Source organism: Carassius carassius, chromosome 46 (genome assembly GCF_963082965.1).
Source record: "Carassius carassius chromosome 46, fCarCar2.1, whole genome shotgun sequence".
Classification (NCBI taxonomy): domain Eukaryota; kingdom Metazoa; phylum Chordata; class Actinopteri; order Cypriniformes; family Cyprinidae; genus Carassius; species Carassius carassius.
Window position 1 is genome coordinate 16,680,376 of NC_081800.1, and position 19,912 is coordinate 16,700,287.

The window sequence follows — 19,912 nt, forward strand, 5'->3', positions numbered from 1 at the left end:
AGAACTGTTCGGACTGCTGAAAGGATTATTGGTGCTCCCCTGCCCACCCTCCAAGAACTGTACACATCCAGAGTGAGGAAAAGGACTCAGAAAATCACTCTGGATCCCTCACATCCAAGTCACCCCATCTTTGAACTTTTGCCATCTGGCCGGCGCCTCAGAGCCGCAAATACAAGAACAGCAAGGCACAAGAATAGTTTCTTCCCCCAGGCAATCTACCTCATGAACAGTTAAATGTTTCCCACTTAAACTTATGCAAAAATGTGCAATATCCTTATATTTATTTGTTACCCCTCCATCCTAGAACATTCCTGCATCTCACTCAATCCTATTCCATTATCATTTATAGCACAATTGTTTATAGACTTATTTATTTGCCAATTTGTAAATCTCCTGTAAATTTTTTTTTTTTTTTTTTTTTTTTTGTCTGTGTGTTGTTGTCTCTGTTTACTGGAAGCTTATGTCACTAAAACAAATTCCTTGTATGCGCAAGCATACTTGGCAATAAAGCTCTTTCTGATTCTGATTCTGATTCTAATTAGTAAACAGTGTTTCATTTTACTGTAAAGCTACAGCTTTTATTACTTACAACAAATAAGAAGCATTCGGAGAGGTAAATATTATAAGAAACTGAAACTATGAATATGTGCTTGTTTTGTTGCCTTTATCATGTCTGAATTTAGCACCATATGTTTTTTTATATTACCAGACACATTTAGCAGACACAACAATGTTTCCAAGCATGGAAGGTATGTCATTTCTAATGTATGCAGTCACCACTGTATATATGCTCTCCCAACTTGTATTTTCTAGCAACAATCTTCACCTGAGATGTGTCTGGATGTCTTCTGTGCTGTGACCACACAGAGACCCTTTCCGTAGCATGCTCGCCCCCACCAGCCCTCAAACAGAGTAAAAGAAGGCAGCAGAGTCTTCAAGTATAAACACAGCTTGGGCACTAAACCTCAGACATGCATTGTTAGAGCCTAGAATCACTGCTAGGAACACAAACAAGCAGGTTATTGTATTGTTAGCTTGTATTTCCCCCACATATATAATATTTATAGATTAATATGCTTATAAATAAAAATTCAGTGCTGTAAAAATCTCCGATTCCATAGGATCTGACCCACCATAGAAGGCTCATCGTGTTTATTTTTTAAAACATTTTTGTCATCTTTTTCTCATGGGTAAAAAAGCTACTGTTCAGAATACGTAAACAGAGCTTCTGTGTTAATACTGTAGGTCCTTGATTGAGCATAAAACACTGAAATACTGAAGACTTGTTAATATCATTAATTTGTCTTTCTCTTTTTCTTTTTGGTTTAATGCAGCTCAGAGCAAAGAATCCTTTCTTGTGTGTTTTTCTGGTTGCGGTGAAGCACCAAGAAACACATATTAGTGTATGTCTCTGTGTAAGTGTGACTGTAGTTTGTCCTGTAAGCGTCTGAGAAATGCATGTTCCTCAGTGTGAATGTGGCTGAGGGGTCTTTTTTCTGCTAGTGTTGTAGTACTGCGTCTATGTTAAGCAGCGCTCCACATTGATGCCCTCCTCTGCGTGGACCTGCAGGTCGATAGGTCGCGCTGGATTTTCTCCCGCACGAGCGTTCATCAGTGAGAGGTTTTTCACACAGCCTGTGATACCTGATGAGTACTTGCCACCGGTCAATGCTTTCATGTCTGGAGCTCCACCTACAGTTCAGATAAAAACAATCTTACTTCAGATTCATGTGATTATGATTTTCTTTTACAAGGAAAAAGTCATTTCTTCGAGACACAACAATCTGATCAGTATAAGGAACAAATACCAGTGTAATATTATACTTACCCAGGTATATATTGCCCTTGGTGTTCACCATGATGCTTTTGCCTTGAGATTGCCCATGTTGGACAGATCCTCCATCGATCTGAAGGTAGCCCTGCTTACCCGTTCTGATCAACACACAGAAAGAACTCACTATTATTTTTTTATTATTCATTCTATGACGGTTTGGAGAGGTAAGGAGCATTACCGGACTGCAGTGATCATGTGCCACCGTCCATCATTGACAGGCTTACTGGAATGAATCTGAGCCTCTCCACTGCCCAGCTTGTAACTAACAGAGGAACAGAGCACATTATGACTGATCTAGACCAGAAAGAAATTGAAACATAGTGGCTGCAGCAGAGAACCCTAGTAACAAAAGTCATGAGATCTTTTGAATATTTTAAACATTAGGTTATTACACTGTCATTATATCAGATTAGACATTTTAGCCATATATGTGAATTGTTAATATTAGAATGTGCTCAATTACTCACCTAAACACAATATGTCCATTTTGTAAACCAATACTTATGAAGTCCTGCCCTTTTCCTTGACTTCCCAGTTCCTGGAAAGTATTTTCAGTGAAATATTAAAGTCAGCCTCTTAGTCATTGGGAGGGAATATGGATGTAGACCACAAGCTAAAGCCACAGGCTTCTGGAGCCAAACATTTATACAGCAGTGTATATTGATGATGTTGTCTCTAGGAATAATGTTTCTCTTATGTTTAATATTAGTTACTACTTTATCAAACGGCACAGTGTAAAACAAACAGTCAAAAGAAAAAAAATTCTTCATTTCCATAACATGGTGTATAGAGTAGGCTGGATTAATGATTCAATTTAATGGCACTTTTAATTTACACAAGCACAAATTCCATATTTGTTGTGAAGACTAAGATATGTGAGACATGTACCATACAAGTTGGTTTTAAACACATCAGATGTATGACAATCTACTAAATTTCTTATTAAAGTTATTAACTAACAAATATGTTTTTGATAAACATATCTGTGTCCTATGTTTGGTTTGAGGTTAACAGTCAATAATTTCCACAAAAAAAAGCACACTTTCAGATTTGTGAAAAATGCAAACATGATTAACTTGCAGTAACACAGGTGCGTTGATTGAACTGGTGGAAAGCCGGTGATAAATATGCAAACAAAAGGCTAATTATGTCATAAATCAGTGGTTCTCAACCCTGTTCCTGGAGCCCCCACACTGTACATTTTGAATGGAACAACAGAATTTGCTTCAGGAACAGGGTTGGGAATGACTGTCATAAATAAAGAGCAACTTTGAAATGACACTAACACATGCAAACAATAAATGAGGTGAAAATGTATTTTTTTTTACCCATTGAAAATTCCTGAGCCTGTTCACTTACAGCCACTGAATAAACTAGTTATTTATCAAATGCTTTTCTAATATGTTTAAATGTATCTGTGCAAGTGCTGTAAAGTTCAAAGACATTTTGCATTTATTCTAAGGAGAAACGTTCATGCTAATGCAGACATAGTCGTATGTCTGACTGCTTGTGAAGAGTGAATACCTTTATACTAGCATGCTTCTTACGGAGGCTTAGAGCTGCAGGCTCCTGAGGAGGATGAAGGTGAGTTAGCCAGGCAGACATGCAATGCAGCCATTAAAAATTATTTAGAAGTGAAGGACAAAAGCATATTCCAAAAAAGCTCCAAGAAAATTCCTTTTACTCAGTTTAGTGAAATGAGGCTGAATTTAAATGTAAATGACAATGTGTATAATGTATCCGAATGTGAGTGTATGCAGGGTCCAAAATTAACTGGACTTTTTGACAAAACAACTACCTAAAATTGTAATTTTTTAAATTAAAAAAGTTGTATTTTTATAAATAAATAAAAATAAATATATGTATGTGCCCCTGAGATCCAGTAGAGGGCTCATGTGTACAAACATACCACTCCCTGCCACAGGATGAGGCCGTCTTTAGAGGCAGTGTTGATCTCTAACTCAATGGTCTCTGGAAAGTCAGGAGCACTAAAACAAAACAAACCATCAATATTGCTCTATATATATATATATATATAGTTTGTTTTTACAAAGGAAAATTATTTTCTGTGGTTAAAAACTGCAGAATTTGACCGCACTCATTTAATTGGATAATTAAGTCACCGAACACAGTTCATCAGCAGTTTCACATATTAAGGGCCCTCACCTTCGGGGGAACATAGGCTTTGGAAGAGCCAGATATCCATTATCATGGAAATATGCAGAATATTCAATAGGAGAGTCTGGAACAAAGAAACCAAATAAATAAATACATAAATAAACCCCAGGTGCCAACTCTGGGTTATACTACCACCCTGTGGAGCTCCACCAAATAACAGAATGAGCAGTCAGTGAACAGAACTGAGACCGTCTACATTGAATCACATCTGATCTGATGAATTACTATTTATGTTATAAATGCTAGATTCCAAATAGCAGGCTTCATTGGGAACATACAATCATCAAGAGCCACTTACAAAACAACAATATGCATTCCTCACAAAGCATTCTCTTGAACCATGTAATAACCGGAGAACCCTCAGGCAAATGAGTGCTTACCAAGAAGTGCTTCATGCTCAGTGTTTCTGACCTTAAACTCACCTGTCTGGTCAGCTCAAGGGTGTAAATGACGGACATTCAGAGGTTAGTGTCTAAAAACATGTTTGTTCACAGTGTGAGGACATCATGTTGACAGACGTCGCCGTAGCTTAAAGTGTGGAAAATAGGTTGGTTGTTGGTTTCGTAACAAAGAGAAACAAGGATTTAATGAGAAAGAGATGACGAACTGCAACGAGAGGTTGACCGGACAAGACGCCTCAGGAGAAGCTAAAGGGGAATTCTATGTATGTTCGCCTTAGGACACAATTTTAATATTACCCACAACAACTGTACCAAAAACTAGCATAAACTTTCAGCATTTTACAGTGAAGACATAGAATTCCCCCTCAATGTTACATTTAAAACCTCACAGTGGACACAGTGACGTAACCAACTGAGTGCAGAGAGCAGGGATCTGTTTACAAAACCTCAGTCTCAATAAACTGTTTTACATTGTTTTGATTTTGTTTATGAAAGCTTTCAGGGACATCAAACACCTATTACTGTAGATCACATCATTAAATCATTACACATACACTATTGGGCAAATGTTAGGGGTTGGTAAGATTTTTTGAAGATTTCTTTTCACTAAAGATTCTGTATTTAAAAAAAAACAACAACAGTGGGTTTAAATATTAAAAGTTGAAATAATGATTTCTTTTTTTAATACATTTTTCAAAGCTGAATTTTTAGCAGTCATTCCTTCGGTCTTCAGTGTCACATGATCCTTCAGAAATTATTCTAATTCTTTGGTGTTCAAGAAACGTTTCTTATAATTTTCACTGTCGAAAACAGCTGTGCTGTTTAATATTTCTGTAGAAACTGTAGATTTTTTGATGAAGAGGATTTTCAAAAGAACAGAATTTTTTTTAAACAATTTTTTTTTTTTCATTTTTTTGATCTCTAACTTTATAAATACTACAAAAAGAATTGTCTTAATATTTTATAGATTTTTAATCAAATATTATAACATCCTTAAAACAGCTAATTTGCATAACTGCATATGATAAGATCTAGATAAGCAAATATATACCCTACTGACAAACTGTTTAAAGAATAAACCTCACTTTATTTAGATTTATACTCAAAACTTTAAAAATAAATTATTTTAATAATTTATATAATAAGGATTTATTCAACAACACCGATGAAGAAATGTATTTTTTATTCATTTATCAAAATGATCAAAAATATGCTTGGTATTGCCTCTGATGTTGGTAAAAAGAGCTCTGTAAACAGACCCCATAAAATGCTTCATTTTCTGGCTTTTTGTCCCCCACTGAGGCCATTTGTTGTCGTTGTTTTATTTGTGGTGTTAGATGGGCTGATGGGCCCTGAGGAGGACGCTCTCCCCTGGTTAGTGACGAGCGTATCAGGCAGACTGTATTCATACTGTTCCATTTCATACTGTACCATTTCTCCAACTACCCTCCAAATTCCACGGTGCCTCGGTGAAGCTGGTCTCCTGCCCTGTGTGTGTGGGATAGCCATGAGAGTGCAGGGGTCAGATTCATACACACATGGCCTCTTTCAGCGGCCAACACACTACTGCTGGATGACGTTAGGCAGCCTGACTGATGTCGCCGCGCTTCGTTATGGAGAACCTTTAATTATTTCCCTATAGTGCTTTATGATGAATCACTTACAGATGTGGTTCTGTTTAATGCTATAAAACCATAGAGAAATACCTTTACTCCCATAGAGAATGAATTTCTAAACTGACAAATGAAGCAAACGGTTTCTAAAGAGACCAATACATTATCGGTAAGAACAATAAAGCAATTAAAAGTTACATTGCTCACATATTGGCTTTAATTATGTATGTTTATCACCGTACAGTACATATTAAATGACATTATTTAATCATGTAATGTAAAATAGATGTATAGGACTATTACAAATATTTTTTGCTGATTGAAAAAATATTAGAATATAAATGAAATCAAAAATGAAAATTAAACTTAAACTTAAAAAAAACTTTAATGGAAATTACAATTGTTGCCCTGGCATCTACTGTAAGTCAAATGAAGTAAGTTGAGGTTAAAGTAAAAACACTAAAACCACAAACTAAAATAGAAATAAAGCTTAATATATTTGTTAAACTAATAAAATGACAAAAACACATAACATTACTAAATAGAATAATAATTATTTTTATTATATTAATAATAAATGGAAAAAAACTAAATGAAAATATTCAGAAATTCTGTAATAGCAAATAAATTATACAAAAATAACACTAGAATAGAACACTAGAGACTGGGCTCACTTAAAATGGTCTTAAATTAGAATAATTTTTGAAAATTCTCCAAACTAACATTTAAACATCATCATATTTATACTCGTATAGCTATCTAGATCATAAGTTAACTGTATCTGTTTGATGAATGTATTTAATCATGGGCAATAACAGTGAAAAAATGCATTAGCTTTTATTGTGCCCAAGACTAAAGGCACAATACTAAATATTATAACTAGCATCATTCTTGCCTTTTAATATTTCCTTAATGGTAAAGTGGACTTTGGATGGAAAGAACTGACAGTGATGTACAATATAAAAGAAACACATAGCAAAAGATGTACAATATATATGTACAACAATGCAGTCCCAAATCAGAGGGCAAAAATCATATACAAAATGTGTTACACATCTAGCAGTTGTGAACTAACCTTTCTCACAGTGCCGACCTGTGTAGCCAGCGGGACACACACAGTGGTTATTCACACAACTGCCACCGTACTGGCACTGAGAGGATTCTCGACAGCTCTCCTTCACTATTTCACAACGGTCACCTGAAGAACAACAAGCAAGAAAATGAGAAAACTAGTTAAAAAAAAATGCTTAGGATCAGTACATCAATACTAGTATTTCAAGATGTCTACTTGTCAGTTGGTTAAGCGGCTTACCGTAGTATCCTTCAACGCAGAGGCACTGGTACTCGTACTCTGCACTGGCAATACAGGTGCCTCCGTGCAGACAAGGCCTGCGGTCACATGGGTTGCCATCTTTACACTGGCTGATGGCTCTGCTCTCTATGAAGCTGTATGATAGATCCAACTTCTTTCCATTGATGAAGACCTGTAAAGAAAAACAAAGCCAGCACCAAGCAATTTAATATTGAAACATGAGTGTGGGGTGTAGTGTGAAGGCGATTCTCACCTCTCCTATGCATCCATCAAAGAGCATGCTAACATTTGCGGGTTTTGGCAGGATGTCCATGCTGGGCACTCCTCCCAGATACATGGGTGTATGGATATTAAGGCCCTGGGCATTGCCTGGAGAGGACCTTGTGATCTCTCGTGCATGGTCCACCTTCAAGGAACCGTCCTTTTTGAGCCGCTCGGCCACCACGCGATGCCACTGACCCAGAGACACGGGCTCCTGACTGCGCAGAACTGCTTGACCTGAGAGCACGGAAAAGTATCATATTTAGCTCTGACAGGTAGAAATCAGGGCACTATTTTAAGCTTCTGGGTTTTCCTATTTGAAAGGTTACATTGCACTCAGGTGAGGAGGTACTTTTCACTTCGGTGTCAAATTATTTTTATTTTTTTTGAAAGGTCAGGACCTTTTAAGGTTGGACATTTCCATAACTATTTTAAAGGGGTCACAACATTTTTTTTTTTATACAATTATCTAACTTAAAATTAACCTATGGCCAGTCCCACATTTTAAGTAATTACATATATATATATATATATATATATATATATATATATATATATATACACACACACACACACACACACACACACACACAGTATATAGATAGATAGACAGACAGACAGACAGACAGACAGACAGACAGACAGACAGACAGACAGACAGACAGACAGATAGATAGATAGATAGATAGATAGATAGATAGATAGATAGATAGATAGATAGATAGATAGATAGATAGATAGATAGATAGATAGATATTAACAAAAACTCATCAGAACTCTCACCTGTTCCAAGTTCATATCGGAACTCAATGTGTCCGTCCACCATGGATAACGTCACAAAGTCCTCAACTTTCATACTTTTGCCACTGCCGAAGAACATCAGCCCATCTGAATCCATGGGCTTGAACTCCATCTCAATCCGGAGGTCGTCGTGAATATTAGTAAGAGGAGGATATGCAATATAAGACTTGTCTCCATCAAACAATGGCGTTCTTACCAGGGTACCTGGGATTGTCACAAAGAGTAATAGTAAGAGCAAAATTCTACCTAAAAGTGCTTAGAAAATATACTGAAGTTTACCATCCATGCACTTGTTTCCAGATTTGCCCAAGTGACAGCGGCAGATGTAGCCCGAACCCCTGGGTTGGTTAATACAGGTGGCATCTAGTCCACAGGCATCTGTTGCAGTTATGGGCAAAATGAATTACGAACAAAGAAGTCTTGTTGTTTACAAATCCTAATAGTGATTTTACAAATGCTGACCTGTGTGACAGTGCGAGGCAGACTGATGCTCACAGTTGCTTCCGGTGTATCCTATCTGGCAACTGCATTTGTAGAGACTGGCTGTAGAGTTCTCACATATTCCACTATTCTGAAACACACACAGGACTTTTGAGCTGGTTGGTTTTCACAGGCCAACCACACAAAATACATATACTGTTTAGAGACAAAAAGTATTTCAGACAAAGTCTATTTGTCCACTTCTTTCAGGAATTAAATTCACATATTATGACTTACAAAAGGGTCCAAATACTTTTTGGGGTCACTGCATACTAATTGAAAGTTATTTGGTTTTTAGGGGATTACCTTACATGGGAAGTCCTCGCAAGTGGGACAATTTGAAACTCCGGTGGAACTTTTATTAAGGTCCTTGAAAATGACCTCATCACCTTGGATAATCAGCTGCTTGATACAGCCTTGAAGAACGACCAAAACACAGTCAAAGAAGACATTTGATAATAATGCTACAACTGATTCTTTCAAACAAAATTCCCATGGAACAGAATAACAAGGTTTTCTCACCAACAAACCCTGTCTTGAGGCCTGCAGTTTTAGCAAGCATGCTGTAGTTTGGATAACCGCCCACAAAAAGCTCCTCATTCAGGTCAAGGCCCTTGAATTTTCCCTGCTCCAACACAAATCATGTTATACTACATTTGTTTAACAGCCACAATACTAGCAATTCACAGAGTTTATTAATAAGCATAAGAAATCAGCATTTTATGGAGAGAGGAATATGCACCTGTGAGGTTCCATTTATAGGAGCTTCTCCATCCACAACAAGAGAGCCTCGAGTCTGATTCCTATAGAGATTCACAGTGTGGAACTCCCCCAGTTTAATGGAAATAGGGTAACGTATATTTGCCATACCAGAGCCCACATCAAACCTGTGGAAGAAAAAATATGCACGTTTAGAACATGACATTAAAAACCCAAAGTTAAATCCAGTTTCAGACTGCTTTGTTATTGACGTTTAATGTACCTGAATTCAGGACGGCCACCCACCAACCCAAAAGACATGAAATCAGCACCAGTGGTCTTCATTTGTCCATTATAAAGAATCATACCTGGACATGAAGGGAAAAGTAAATCCAATGCCAACAATCAGCTCGCCAGTGCAAAAAGCCATTTTCTCTCTTTTTAAGCTGAAGGTAAAGCAGCATGCAGAGGCAAAATCTGCTGCCATGTTCAGAATTTCACAAGCCACATGCATGGGCACATGCCATGACTGCTACTTGTTGGATCACTGCTTGATGTCCAATATAAGATCTTGAAGCAAAACTTTTTGAGAACCACTGGTATAGAACATGCCCTCTGGATTAGTCAATTTAACCAAGCTTGTCGAACCTTGTATGTATGGATGCACAATATATGGGTTATGGACAGATATTAGAAATTTTAAATATATTGGTAGGGCTGTACATTTTGGGGGAAAATGTTCAATGTAATTTTTCTGATAAAACCGTGATTTCAATTTGAAATAGAAATCCTGGTTTGCTGTGCTTGTTTGTACGGCTGCACAATTTAGTCAAAATTATGTGATGCTATAACATGGCTATAAACAACAACAATAATTATTATTCTTGTAATAATTACTACCACTACTAAATATAAAAAAATAAAATATTACTATTATAAAAATGTAGTATTTATTATACATTTAACTGTAAAAGTGCAATACTAATATTTATGGCTGTAACGGTTAGCCATTAAACTTTTATTTTGACAGAAAACTGCAGCGAACTCTTAAAGCTTCTCTTTGAAATTATTGTTTTTTATTATTATTTATAAATAATAATAATAATAATAAACAGTGTAAAACTGTCACTGCGGGATGTAAAAGCTTCAGTTGGTCCATGATAACATTCCTGTATCATGCTTCAGCCAACTCAGTTGCCTTGATGAACATTATAATCTATTGTCATGTCTGCATATTTTCATAAGGGCCCTTCTAAGGGGCCAATGAGAGATGCTGAGCTGCACTGCTCCATGCCATTAAAACATCACTCTCAGGCAAGCAAGCAGACTCACCGGCATACAAAATGAGCCCTTCATACCAAAGATATGTGAAGGAGTGCAAAAAACAAAAAGAATAATTGAGTTTACATACAGGAAATGAACATATAAAAGAAATTGTTTTAGACAAAGTGTACTCTTCACATAGTACACGTAATACTGTCAATTTATTCTAAAGGGACAGTTTAGCTTAAAATAAAAATGCCATCATTAACTGCAACTGATGATGTTTCACACCCGTATGGTTTTCTTTCCTCTGAGGAACAAACAATTAGACATTTTGAAGAATCTGCAAACAGGTGATTTCCATTCAATGTGCAACAATCAATATAGAAAAGACCTGCAAACAGATTCTTCAAAATATAGAATTTTCAGTCGCACAGAAGAAAGAAAGTCCTACAGGTTTCAAATAAAATTAGACTAACAACAATTTTCATTTTTGGGTGAACTGTCCACTTCAAAATGATACATAACTACACAAATACATAAACTTATAAACAAAGTCAAAACTGCATATTCAGAACTGCTTTGGTGCAGTGAAGTATCTGGAAGTTTTGAGGGTCCTTACCATCAGCATTGTCTGGCTTGAAGGTAATACTGATGCTGAATGCTTTGTAGGGGTTTTTGATAGTGGAGAGTGTGAGGTACGAGAGTGGTTCCTGGGTAAAATAGGGCATCACTCTCTCTAAAAGACCACGTGGACATGAATGAATGTTAGAGAGACAAGTACAACATCTCAGAAACACTTCAGAAGAATAAACAGCTCATGAAAAAAAGGATGTTTCCAAATCTCCAAGCTGTAAGACATCTAAAAAGCAGCATTTCGTAAGTCACTTTAAATAAAAATATATGTTGACATTTAACTAGATCCTGTGTAGATTTTTAAGCAGAACTATACTTGTCAAACAATCCAGATGAAATCAGTGCACTGAAGACCTACAATGGAAAATATGTAACTTGACTTGAATACATACCATGAACCAAGAGTTTAGTGAAGGCCTCAACTTTGCCTTGCTTATTAGCAGCTGTACACACATACTTTCCTGCATCTGAGTGTGTGACACTAGGGACTGTCAGGACATGTCCATCGTGTCTGCACTTAGGGGGTAACTCATTCTCCACCTGAAAGAAGAGCACAAACAAGCTTAACATTGATTTTCTGAAGTGAATATTTAGTACGCTAAACAGGACTGAAAACTGTAACATGCTGCTCTGTGAACAAATAGTATCACAGAATGTTGCGTCCTGAATTAGGGCACATTTAGCCATGAAACATTAAGGTTACCTTTGACCATGTGATGGTTGGGACTGGGTATCCAGACGCAATACAAGACAAGACAGCATCAGAGCCAACTGCTACTTCCACTGACTCAGGCTGATCAGAAATCTGAGGCAAGGCTACAAAGTACATTATTTATAGGAAATTAGATGCCAGTTATATTTATGAGACTCCATTTTTTAGAAGACATTGAGCTTGGTGTTTTTTTAAAGTGTCACATAATACAAATACAAAGCAATGGGAAAAGATTTAACTATGTACTCACACTGGACATTAAGAAGCACCTGGCTATACTCCGAGCCAACATTATTAGTGGCGGTGCAGCGGTACTGTCCTGAATCTGACTCAACCACACGAACTATCCTCAGGATGTTCCCCCTTATTTCCACATGGTCGGGAAGAGAGCCTCCCACTTTACTCCAGCGCACCGTGGGCTCAGGATCACCGATCGCATGACACTCAAACTCCACTGAGCTGCCCACCATCACCGTCTGTACTGATGTGCGCACGTTGATCATCACTTTGGGTAGAGCTGCAAAGCCAAAGAGCACAGTCATTAGTTTTAAAGTTTAGTAACACAAGATTTGGAATCTGGATATCATAAGGGACCTTGAATGGTGAGTTTGCCACTGTCCTGAGCCTCTCCAAACACACTTGTAGCTCTGCAGGTATAGATTCCCTCATTGCTTTGCTCAAGGTTCTCGATCCTGCACAAATAATAACAAAGATATAAAGTAAGGACACACAGCATAACTCAAAGTTTAACTGAAATACAATTTATAAATAAATAATTGTAGTAAAATATATATCTTTTTAATTGAATAAATGCAGTCTTTGTGAGCATAAGAAACTTCTTTCAAAAAAATCTTTTGAATGATAGCATACATAAGTTTATTAATACATTTAATGTGTGATAGTCAGTGTAGATATGAGATAATGAGACTCACCTGAGCACTCCGTCTTTAATGTGATGATTTGGTGGAAGAAATCCTCCCTCCTTCAGCCACTCAATCTCAATGTGAGACCCTCCTTTAGCAGCACAGGTAAACTCCACAGCGCTGCTCACAGCCTTCACCTCCACCTGTGGGGACACTTTCACTGACAGGGGTGCTGCAGGACACAGAGGTCAAAGGTCAAGCTGAATGTTAGTTACAATTCATCTGATGATCACTTTGAGAGTTTGACTCACTGAACTGTCAGTACTCACATCTGACAGAGACTTTGGCCAGCGCTTCACTCTTGCCAACCTTATTGCTGGCCACACACTTATATGTCCCAGCATCGCTCTCTTTGGCCAGATTGATCTGGAGGTCTCCTTGTTGCTGCTGAGAAGTAGGAGGCAAGCTGCCATTGACCTTGGTCCACTCATATCGCAGGGGCGTGGTGCCATGGGCCAGGCACTGCAGTCGGATTACTTCACCCACTCGTACAGACACGTCATCGGGCAAGGAAGTGGCATAGGGTGGAGCTGCTCCAACCAAAGAAATGTCATTTAGAGGAATGTGTTTCACACTTCTCGAGTAATTCAGACAAGTTACAATCTTTAAATGTAAAAATGTTTAAAAAAATCTATTTTTTTGAACTAACACAAAATAAATATAATTAAGAGTACATTTTTTTGAGGATATTTAGTGTATTTTTCTTACTCTGTTGCCATCATGTTTTAAACTTAAATCTAACAAAATTTTGAGAGGTTTATGCAAAAAACAAGAAAAGTTTACCAATGGTATAATTTAATTATAAAATAAATTAAAGATATAAATTAACTAAAGATGTATTACCTCAAATATATTAATATCTTATTAAATATAGATACATTTGTAGATATATTATAGATGTTTATATTTTTTTGATGAAACACTGATCTTTAGATGAAATGCTAAAATAACCAGATTTCTTTCCTGGCAAACAAGAAAAAAAATTCAGAATAAGAAAATATTTTTTTGGCAACGGATATGAAAATTTGTAGAAAATAAATTAAAAGATAAATGAATTCAACATAAATGATCTAAAATGTATTATTATCTTATGAAATATTATGAATACCTTATGACATTTTGAACATGAAAAATGTTTTAAGGATATTTAGAACTAAAACTAAAATACTGAAGAAATGTTCTTTAAATAAAAATAAATATACAAAAAATTCTAAATATGAAAATTATTTTTCACAATGTACACCTGCATAATAATTTTGTAATAAATATCTAGATGTCATGTTTGATTATAAAGCAAGACAAATATATTTTCTTCACAATATGTTCTCAAAAATCATTATATTGTAAACAATTTTGCTTCAAGATCAATTATTTGGTTTGGTGGACATTTTTCCTGGAAAACAAAGTAAAAATATTTTTACGAAAATGATTATTGACATGTAAAATGAACATGCGTCAGATTAATAAGGACTAAAAATGATCATGTATGAATAAGTTAAGCGTACTGTCTACTTCCAGCATGATGGTGACTACACTGGTGCCCATGTGGTTAGTGGCGCTGCAGAGATATTGACCAGAGTCCTGACGGCCCACATTAGTTAAGATCAGGCTGTTGTCAACAATTTTGTGTCTCCAAGGCAAAGAAGACCGTTCTTTAGACCATGTGATGGTGGGCTTTGGGAATCCTTCAGATAAGATACAAAAGCTTTAAGACATATTGTCTGCTTGCATTTTCACCTATTATTTTTTAACAGTCACTTTCAACCGCTGCTTATGGTTGCACCTACCATGGGCATCACAATGAAGTGTTGCACTTGATCCCTCTACCACAACTATCATAGGCTCAAGTACGCTAACTTGGGGAACAGTCGGCACCTGAGGCCCTCCTTCAACAAACACCTCCACTCGAGTTTCAGTTGTGCCTTGGTTGTTCTGTGCAGTGCACACATATGTGCCACTGTCTTCAGGCCGTGCAACTAAGATCTGAACACAGAATGAAACACACTCTAATTAACATATAGAGGGAAATCAACAAAGGCTTCACTACAAACGGCCCATAACCTGCATGAAAGCACTGGAATCTGCCGACACGGGGCTGCTCAGCATCGTCTTGCGGTTGTTGTCTAGTCTGTGCCATCTGACAGAGGGTCTTGGCTCTCCAGCAGCCTGGCATTCGAGATTAATGGGATCGCCGATCCTGATTCGCACCGGTCCTGCAGGGGTCACTACAGCCCTAGGAGATTCTAAAAATGAAATCAGACAACAATATAAGAATAGGTTCCTAAAATGGGACAACAAAAGAATCTGAACATCAGAAAAATGGAGTGCACTAATTGAAATGATTATTTCTGAAAATGAATTCTTGACACAGAGATTAAGGGGATTTGAAAATTTGTCTGTTTACTTAAATGTGAAGATTGACATTAGACAACATTATGAAACAGCCCCTGCCCACATAACAGCATGTTTGGTTAATGATCTGCATAACATGAATAGTTCCCTGTTTCTCATCAATCTAGGAGACTTACGGGGCGTCACAGACACAGATACAGAAGCCTGATGGGGGAATGGGCCACCCTCGACCTGACAGATATATTCTCCAGTGTCATCTGCAGAGGCCTGCAGGATCCGCAACTGAGTTCCCAAAACCTTGAGTCAAATGCACATGCAAGCACACATATGGTTTATATATTTGACACTCTGCTCAGAAATCTGTCATACAAACTTTACGTAAATCAAATATGCTTTACAATAGACTGAGATAAAAACCTGATGATTGGATGACAGCAAGCCGCCTGCCCTGCTCCACCTGACAGATGCTGCAGAGGTTCCTGGGACAATGCAATTGAGATCTAGAGTCTCTCCCTCCATTACTGAAGCAATAGAGGGCTGGATGGTGACTCCAGAGGGGATGATTTCTCCTGATCACAGTGACAGAACAATATTACAATTATACCCTAAAGATACTAGTCTAAAATTTCAGGACTTGCCTCACCTCTTTTGATAAAGACATCTATATGTGCCTCTGAAGAACCAACAGTGTTGGTTCCAACACAGAGATATGTTCCTGCATCAGATGACCTGATATTGGGTACGAACAGAGTGCTGAGATCAGTGCGCTCCACGCTGGCCTGAGGAGGATATGGATATATGGGTTTTTTAGGTACATTTTTAGTTATTTTATATGGACTCTAAGATATTATTGCTGTAATAATTTTCTGTCAATTTTCTTTCAAATAATGTGAATTGTAAAAAAGTGCTTAATAAATAAATTTGCTCGATTGTTTGTGAACATCAAGTGAGTTTGGTCAGTAGGAGCAGAATAAACATAACAGCATTAACAGCCGAAGACAATTTAATACTCATTACTTACCTTGCCTTGACAAGACTTACATTAAATAAAACAGTTTAAATGCATGAATATAAAGTAATACCTGCAAATAAACTTATTAAGCAATTAATGTTAAGCATTTTAGACATTTATGAAGTGATTTTTTGTTATGAGGCTGACAAAATGAAAGGGGTGGGGGTGGTGTTGGCGCAGTGGATAAGACACATGCCTTTGGTCTGAGAGACCCGGGTTCGAATCCACTGTGAAACACCAATGTGTCCCTGAACAAGACACTTAACCCCTTGTTGCTCCAGAAGCGTTCGACCTCTGACATATATAGCAATTGTAAGTCGCCTTGGATAAAAGCGTCAGCTAAATGAATAAATGTAAATGTAATGTAATGAAAGCAAAAATGTGGAGTGATGCAACAAAATAGGTCATGAACTCAGAACAATTATCTGACTTTCTAGCTCTCGCAATGCACTGTAGCTGAAGAGCGCAAAACAAATATGTCATATTTTCATGACTTTAGTAGTTAATTAAGCATAAACGGTTTCCCCTTTTAATGTAAATGGTCATATGCACAATTAAGCAAACTGTTATCATATTATCTTAATCTATTATCGTTATTATCAACACACTGGTTTGTAATACAAATGGTTTTACCATTTTTCTGCACTTTTATTGTCCTAGTCAATTTAGCCTGCACAAAGAACCAAACTTCCATCAGTTGGACTCTTTGTAATGCTTAATTTCAAAGGGCTTTATTGCAGTGGCTTATGACATACAGGTAGGCCTACACTGCTGGACAAGTTAAGACACTGTAATTTTGTTTTCCCTTATAACAGATTGTTATTAATCATTGGTGATACAATTATGGTGCTACAGGTCTATATTAGCAGATGATTAACCTGCAATTACCTGTAGTTGATTAATGGCATTGGTGGTGACAGTGATTATTTCACACAACGAGACATATAGTGACAGTGGACAGTTAAAGCAGCTAGTGGCTACACAATATACATCAAAATCCTACATCTAGAGACATCCAGGCCTGTAAATCAACTTTCAAATGCAAACATATTTAGACTTTCTTAGTTTAACAAAGATTTATAGATGATGAATGATTTGTGAAGTGAAGTGACATTCAGCCAAGTATGGTGACCCATACTCAGAATTTGTGCTCTGCATTTAACCCATCCGAAATGCACACACACAGAGCAGTGAACACACACACACACACTGTGAGCACACACCCGGAGCAGTGGGCAGCCATTTATGCTGCGGCGCCCGGGGAGCAGTTGGGGGTTCGATGCCTTGCTCAAGGGCACCTAAGTCGTGGTATTGAGGTATTTGTGAATGCAATTAGCACAATTATGATGTCAAAATAGTTATACACTTAAAGAAACTCTAAAACTGTAATTAACATCTGTAGTGTACTCTCTGCAAAAGAAAACATGACTGTATTCTGAAGGGAGGGGGTGATATTTTTTATCTGCTTAGCTCTGATCTAGTGAAGCGTGGCGGCAGTAGAGCAGGGATGGAGCAGGCTTGATTGAATGAGTGTCTGAAACCATTCACAAATTTTAAAAGTGGCCCGTTTGCTAGAGCACACAGAATTTCTGCATGGGCGCACGGTGGACCAGAGCACAGCTTGGGAAAGGCTGACACAATGCAACAATGCTCTCAGGCAGAACAAACCAGTCCACAAAGACACAAGGTATGCAAATACACCAAACCCCTCCAGCGGCATGGGATGGGTCGTCCATGTATCATATCTCAAATAACCCAAATCTAACAGTGCAAAAACATGTACAGTAGGGTCCACTTGGAAAACTGCTTCTGTTTGGCTTTATATTTAGCTATTTTTCTAATTTAAATACATATATACGAGTATAACAATTTGAGTGCAAAGTTCAATTGTAAAATGTAAATGAATTTCAGTATTTGGTTTGTACATCCTTTGCTTTAAAGGAATAGTTCACCACCCAAAAATGAACATTTACTGAAAATTGATTCACCCTGAGTTTGATTCTTCATTAAAACAAAACTGGAGAAATGTAGGCATTACATCACTTGCTCACTAATTATTCCTCTGCAGTGAATGGGTGCCGTAAGGATCAGAGTCCAAACAGCTTAAAAAATATCACAATAATGTACAAGTAATCCAAATGACTCTAGTAGTACATCTATTAATGTCTTGTGAAATGAAAAGCTGTGCATTTGTAAGAAACAAATCCATCATTAAGGTGTTAACTTTAAACCATCAGTTCTAACCAAAATACATAATCCATAATAACATTTCAAACTGTTACAAAAGTCAACCCACTGCTTTCCTCTCACATCAATATCCATAAACATATTTTGCAACATATTCAAAAAAATTTTGGATGTTTTTTCCTTGTAATCAGTTCTTGTTCTTTGCATATTTCTCTCCTAATACAGACAAGATGACTTTTTCACTGGAAAAAACAATATTATGGATAGAGGACTCATATTTTAGGCTGAAGTAACAGTTTCAGGTCAAAATGTCTTAATGATGTATTTATTTATTACAAACCGGCAACTTGTGTATTACTTGCATTATTGTACATTATTGTAACATTTTTATTAACTGTTTGGACTCTCATTCTGACGGCACCCATTCACTGCAGAGGATCCATTCGTGAGGACGTGATGTAATGTTAAATTTCTCCAAATCTGTTCTGATGAAGAAATGAACTCTCTTTTGGCCCAAGGGTGAGTACATTTTCAAATAAATTTTTTTTGGATGAACAATGTAGACACTTTACAATTTACAAAACTTTAACTAACTCTTTGAAGACTAATAAACCAGCACACCTGTTTCCCAGTGCAAACTGAGCAAACTAAATAATGTTTGTACTCACATAAGCCATCTGCAATGCTTATTTGGCTAATAATCTAATGGATATCATGTGAATGATTAAATGAATCATGCATTTAGTTCACATAGAATTTGGTGAGGGTAAGTGAAGCGAGACAGGTGGGATGGGACGCGCGAGACAGACAAATGGACAGACCTGTAGCTCCTCAATACGTCTCTGTAACACATCGAGACTGTTGCTTTTAAATTGATGGAAACCGTGAGAAGGAATTGCCTGAATAAACACCAAAACATGGGATGAAACACAAAGAAAAACTCAAAGGAGGCAAAACAAGGCAAATTTGACCAATGGCACGACCCTGATTTAGTAACAGGATGAATGACAAAAGGAGAGATTGGTTTTTTCACCTGTGGTGGAAGTGAACCACCTCTCTTCTTCCATGTGAGGGCAGGGGTTGGACTGCCAACGGCCCTGCAGTACACCCGTAAAGTTTCACCCTCGTGAATTTCCATCCGTGGAGGGCTCACTTGTACTTGGGGTAGACCGTGAGATTGACCTGTACCTGACACATCAGTTAAAAAGTAAAGGAGAACTCGCTTATCAGTTTTGGGAGCTTGTTACA

The 19,912-nt window shown here is 37.2% G+C and overlaps 1 protein-coding gene across 1 annotated transcript in view; it reads right to left on the bottom strand.

Annotated features, from left to right (window-relative positions):
- Positions 1 to 1,137: 1,137 nt before the first annotated feature.
- LOC132129312 (basement membrane-specific heparan sulfate proteoglycan core protein-like) overlaps positions 1,138 to 19,912 on the bottom strand; it is a 98,684-nt gene continuing 79,909 nt past the window's right edge. Inside the window, 32 exon segments of the mRNA XM_059540858.1 lie at positions 1,138 to 1,692; positions 1,829 to 1,932; positions 2,013 to 2,096; positions 2,302 to 2,372; positions 3,744 to 3,822; positions 4,001 to 4,076; positions 5,845 to 5,901; positions 7,102 to 7,224; positions 7,339 to 7,510; positions 7,592 to 7,836; positions 8,383 to 8,604; positions 8,680 to 8,778; positions 8,863 to 8,971; positions 9,187 to 9,296; positions 9,403 to 9,505; positions 9,623 to 9,767; positions 9,863 to 9,947; positions 10,912 to 10,929; positions 11,465 to 11,581; positions 11,871 to 12,018; positions 12,182 to 12,294; positions 12,441 to 12,707; positions 12,785 to 12,882; positions 13,123 to 13,285; positions 13,383 to 13,643; positions 14,619 to 14,798; positions 14,901 to 15,096; positions 15,175 to 15,762; positions 15,883 to 16,034; positions 16,109 to 16,244; positions 19,486 to 19,563; positions 19,698 to 19,852. Coding sequence (XP_059396841.1) covers positions 1,520 to 1,692; positions 1,829 to 1,932; positions 2,013 to 2,096; positions 2,302 to 2,372; positions 3,744 to 3,822; positions 4,001 to 4,076; positions 5,845 to 5,901; positions 7,102 to 7,224; positions 7,339 to 7,510; positions 7,592 to 7,836; positions 8,383 to 8,604; positions 8,680 to 8,778; positions 8,863 to 8,971; positions 9,187 to 9,296; positions 9,403 to 9,505; positions 9,623 to 9,767; positions 9,863 to 9,947; positions 10,912 to 10,929; positions 11,465 to 11,581; positions 11,871 to 12,018; positions 12,182 to 12,294; positions 12,441 to 12,707; positions 12,785 to 12,882; positions 13,123 to 13,285; positions 13,383 to 13,643; positions 14,619 to 14,798; positions 14,901 to 15,096; positions 15,175 to 15,762; positions 15,883 to 16,034; positions 16,109 to 16,244; positions 19,486 to 19,563; positions 19,698 to 19,852 — 4,727 coding nt within the window. The 3' untranslated portion in view covers positions 1,138 to 1,519.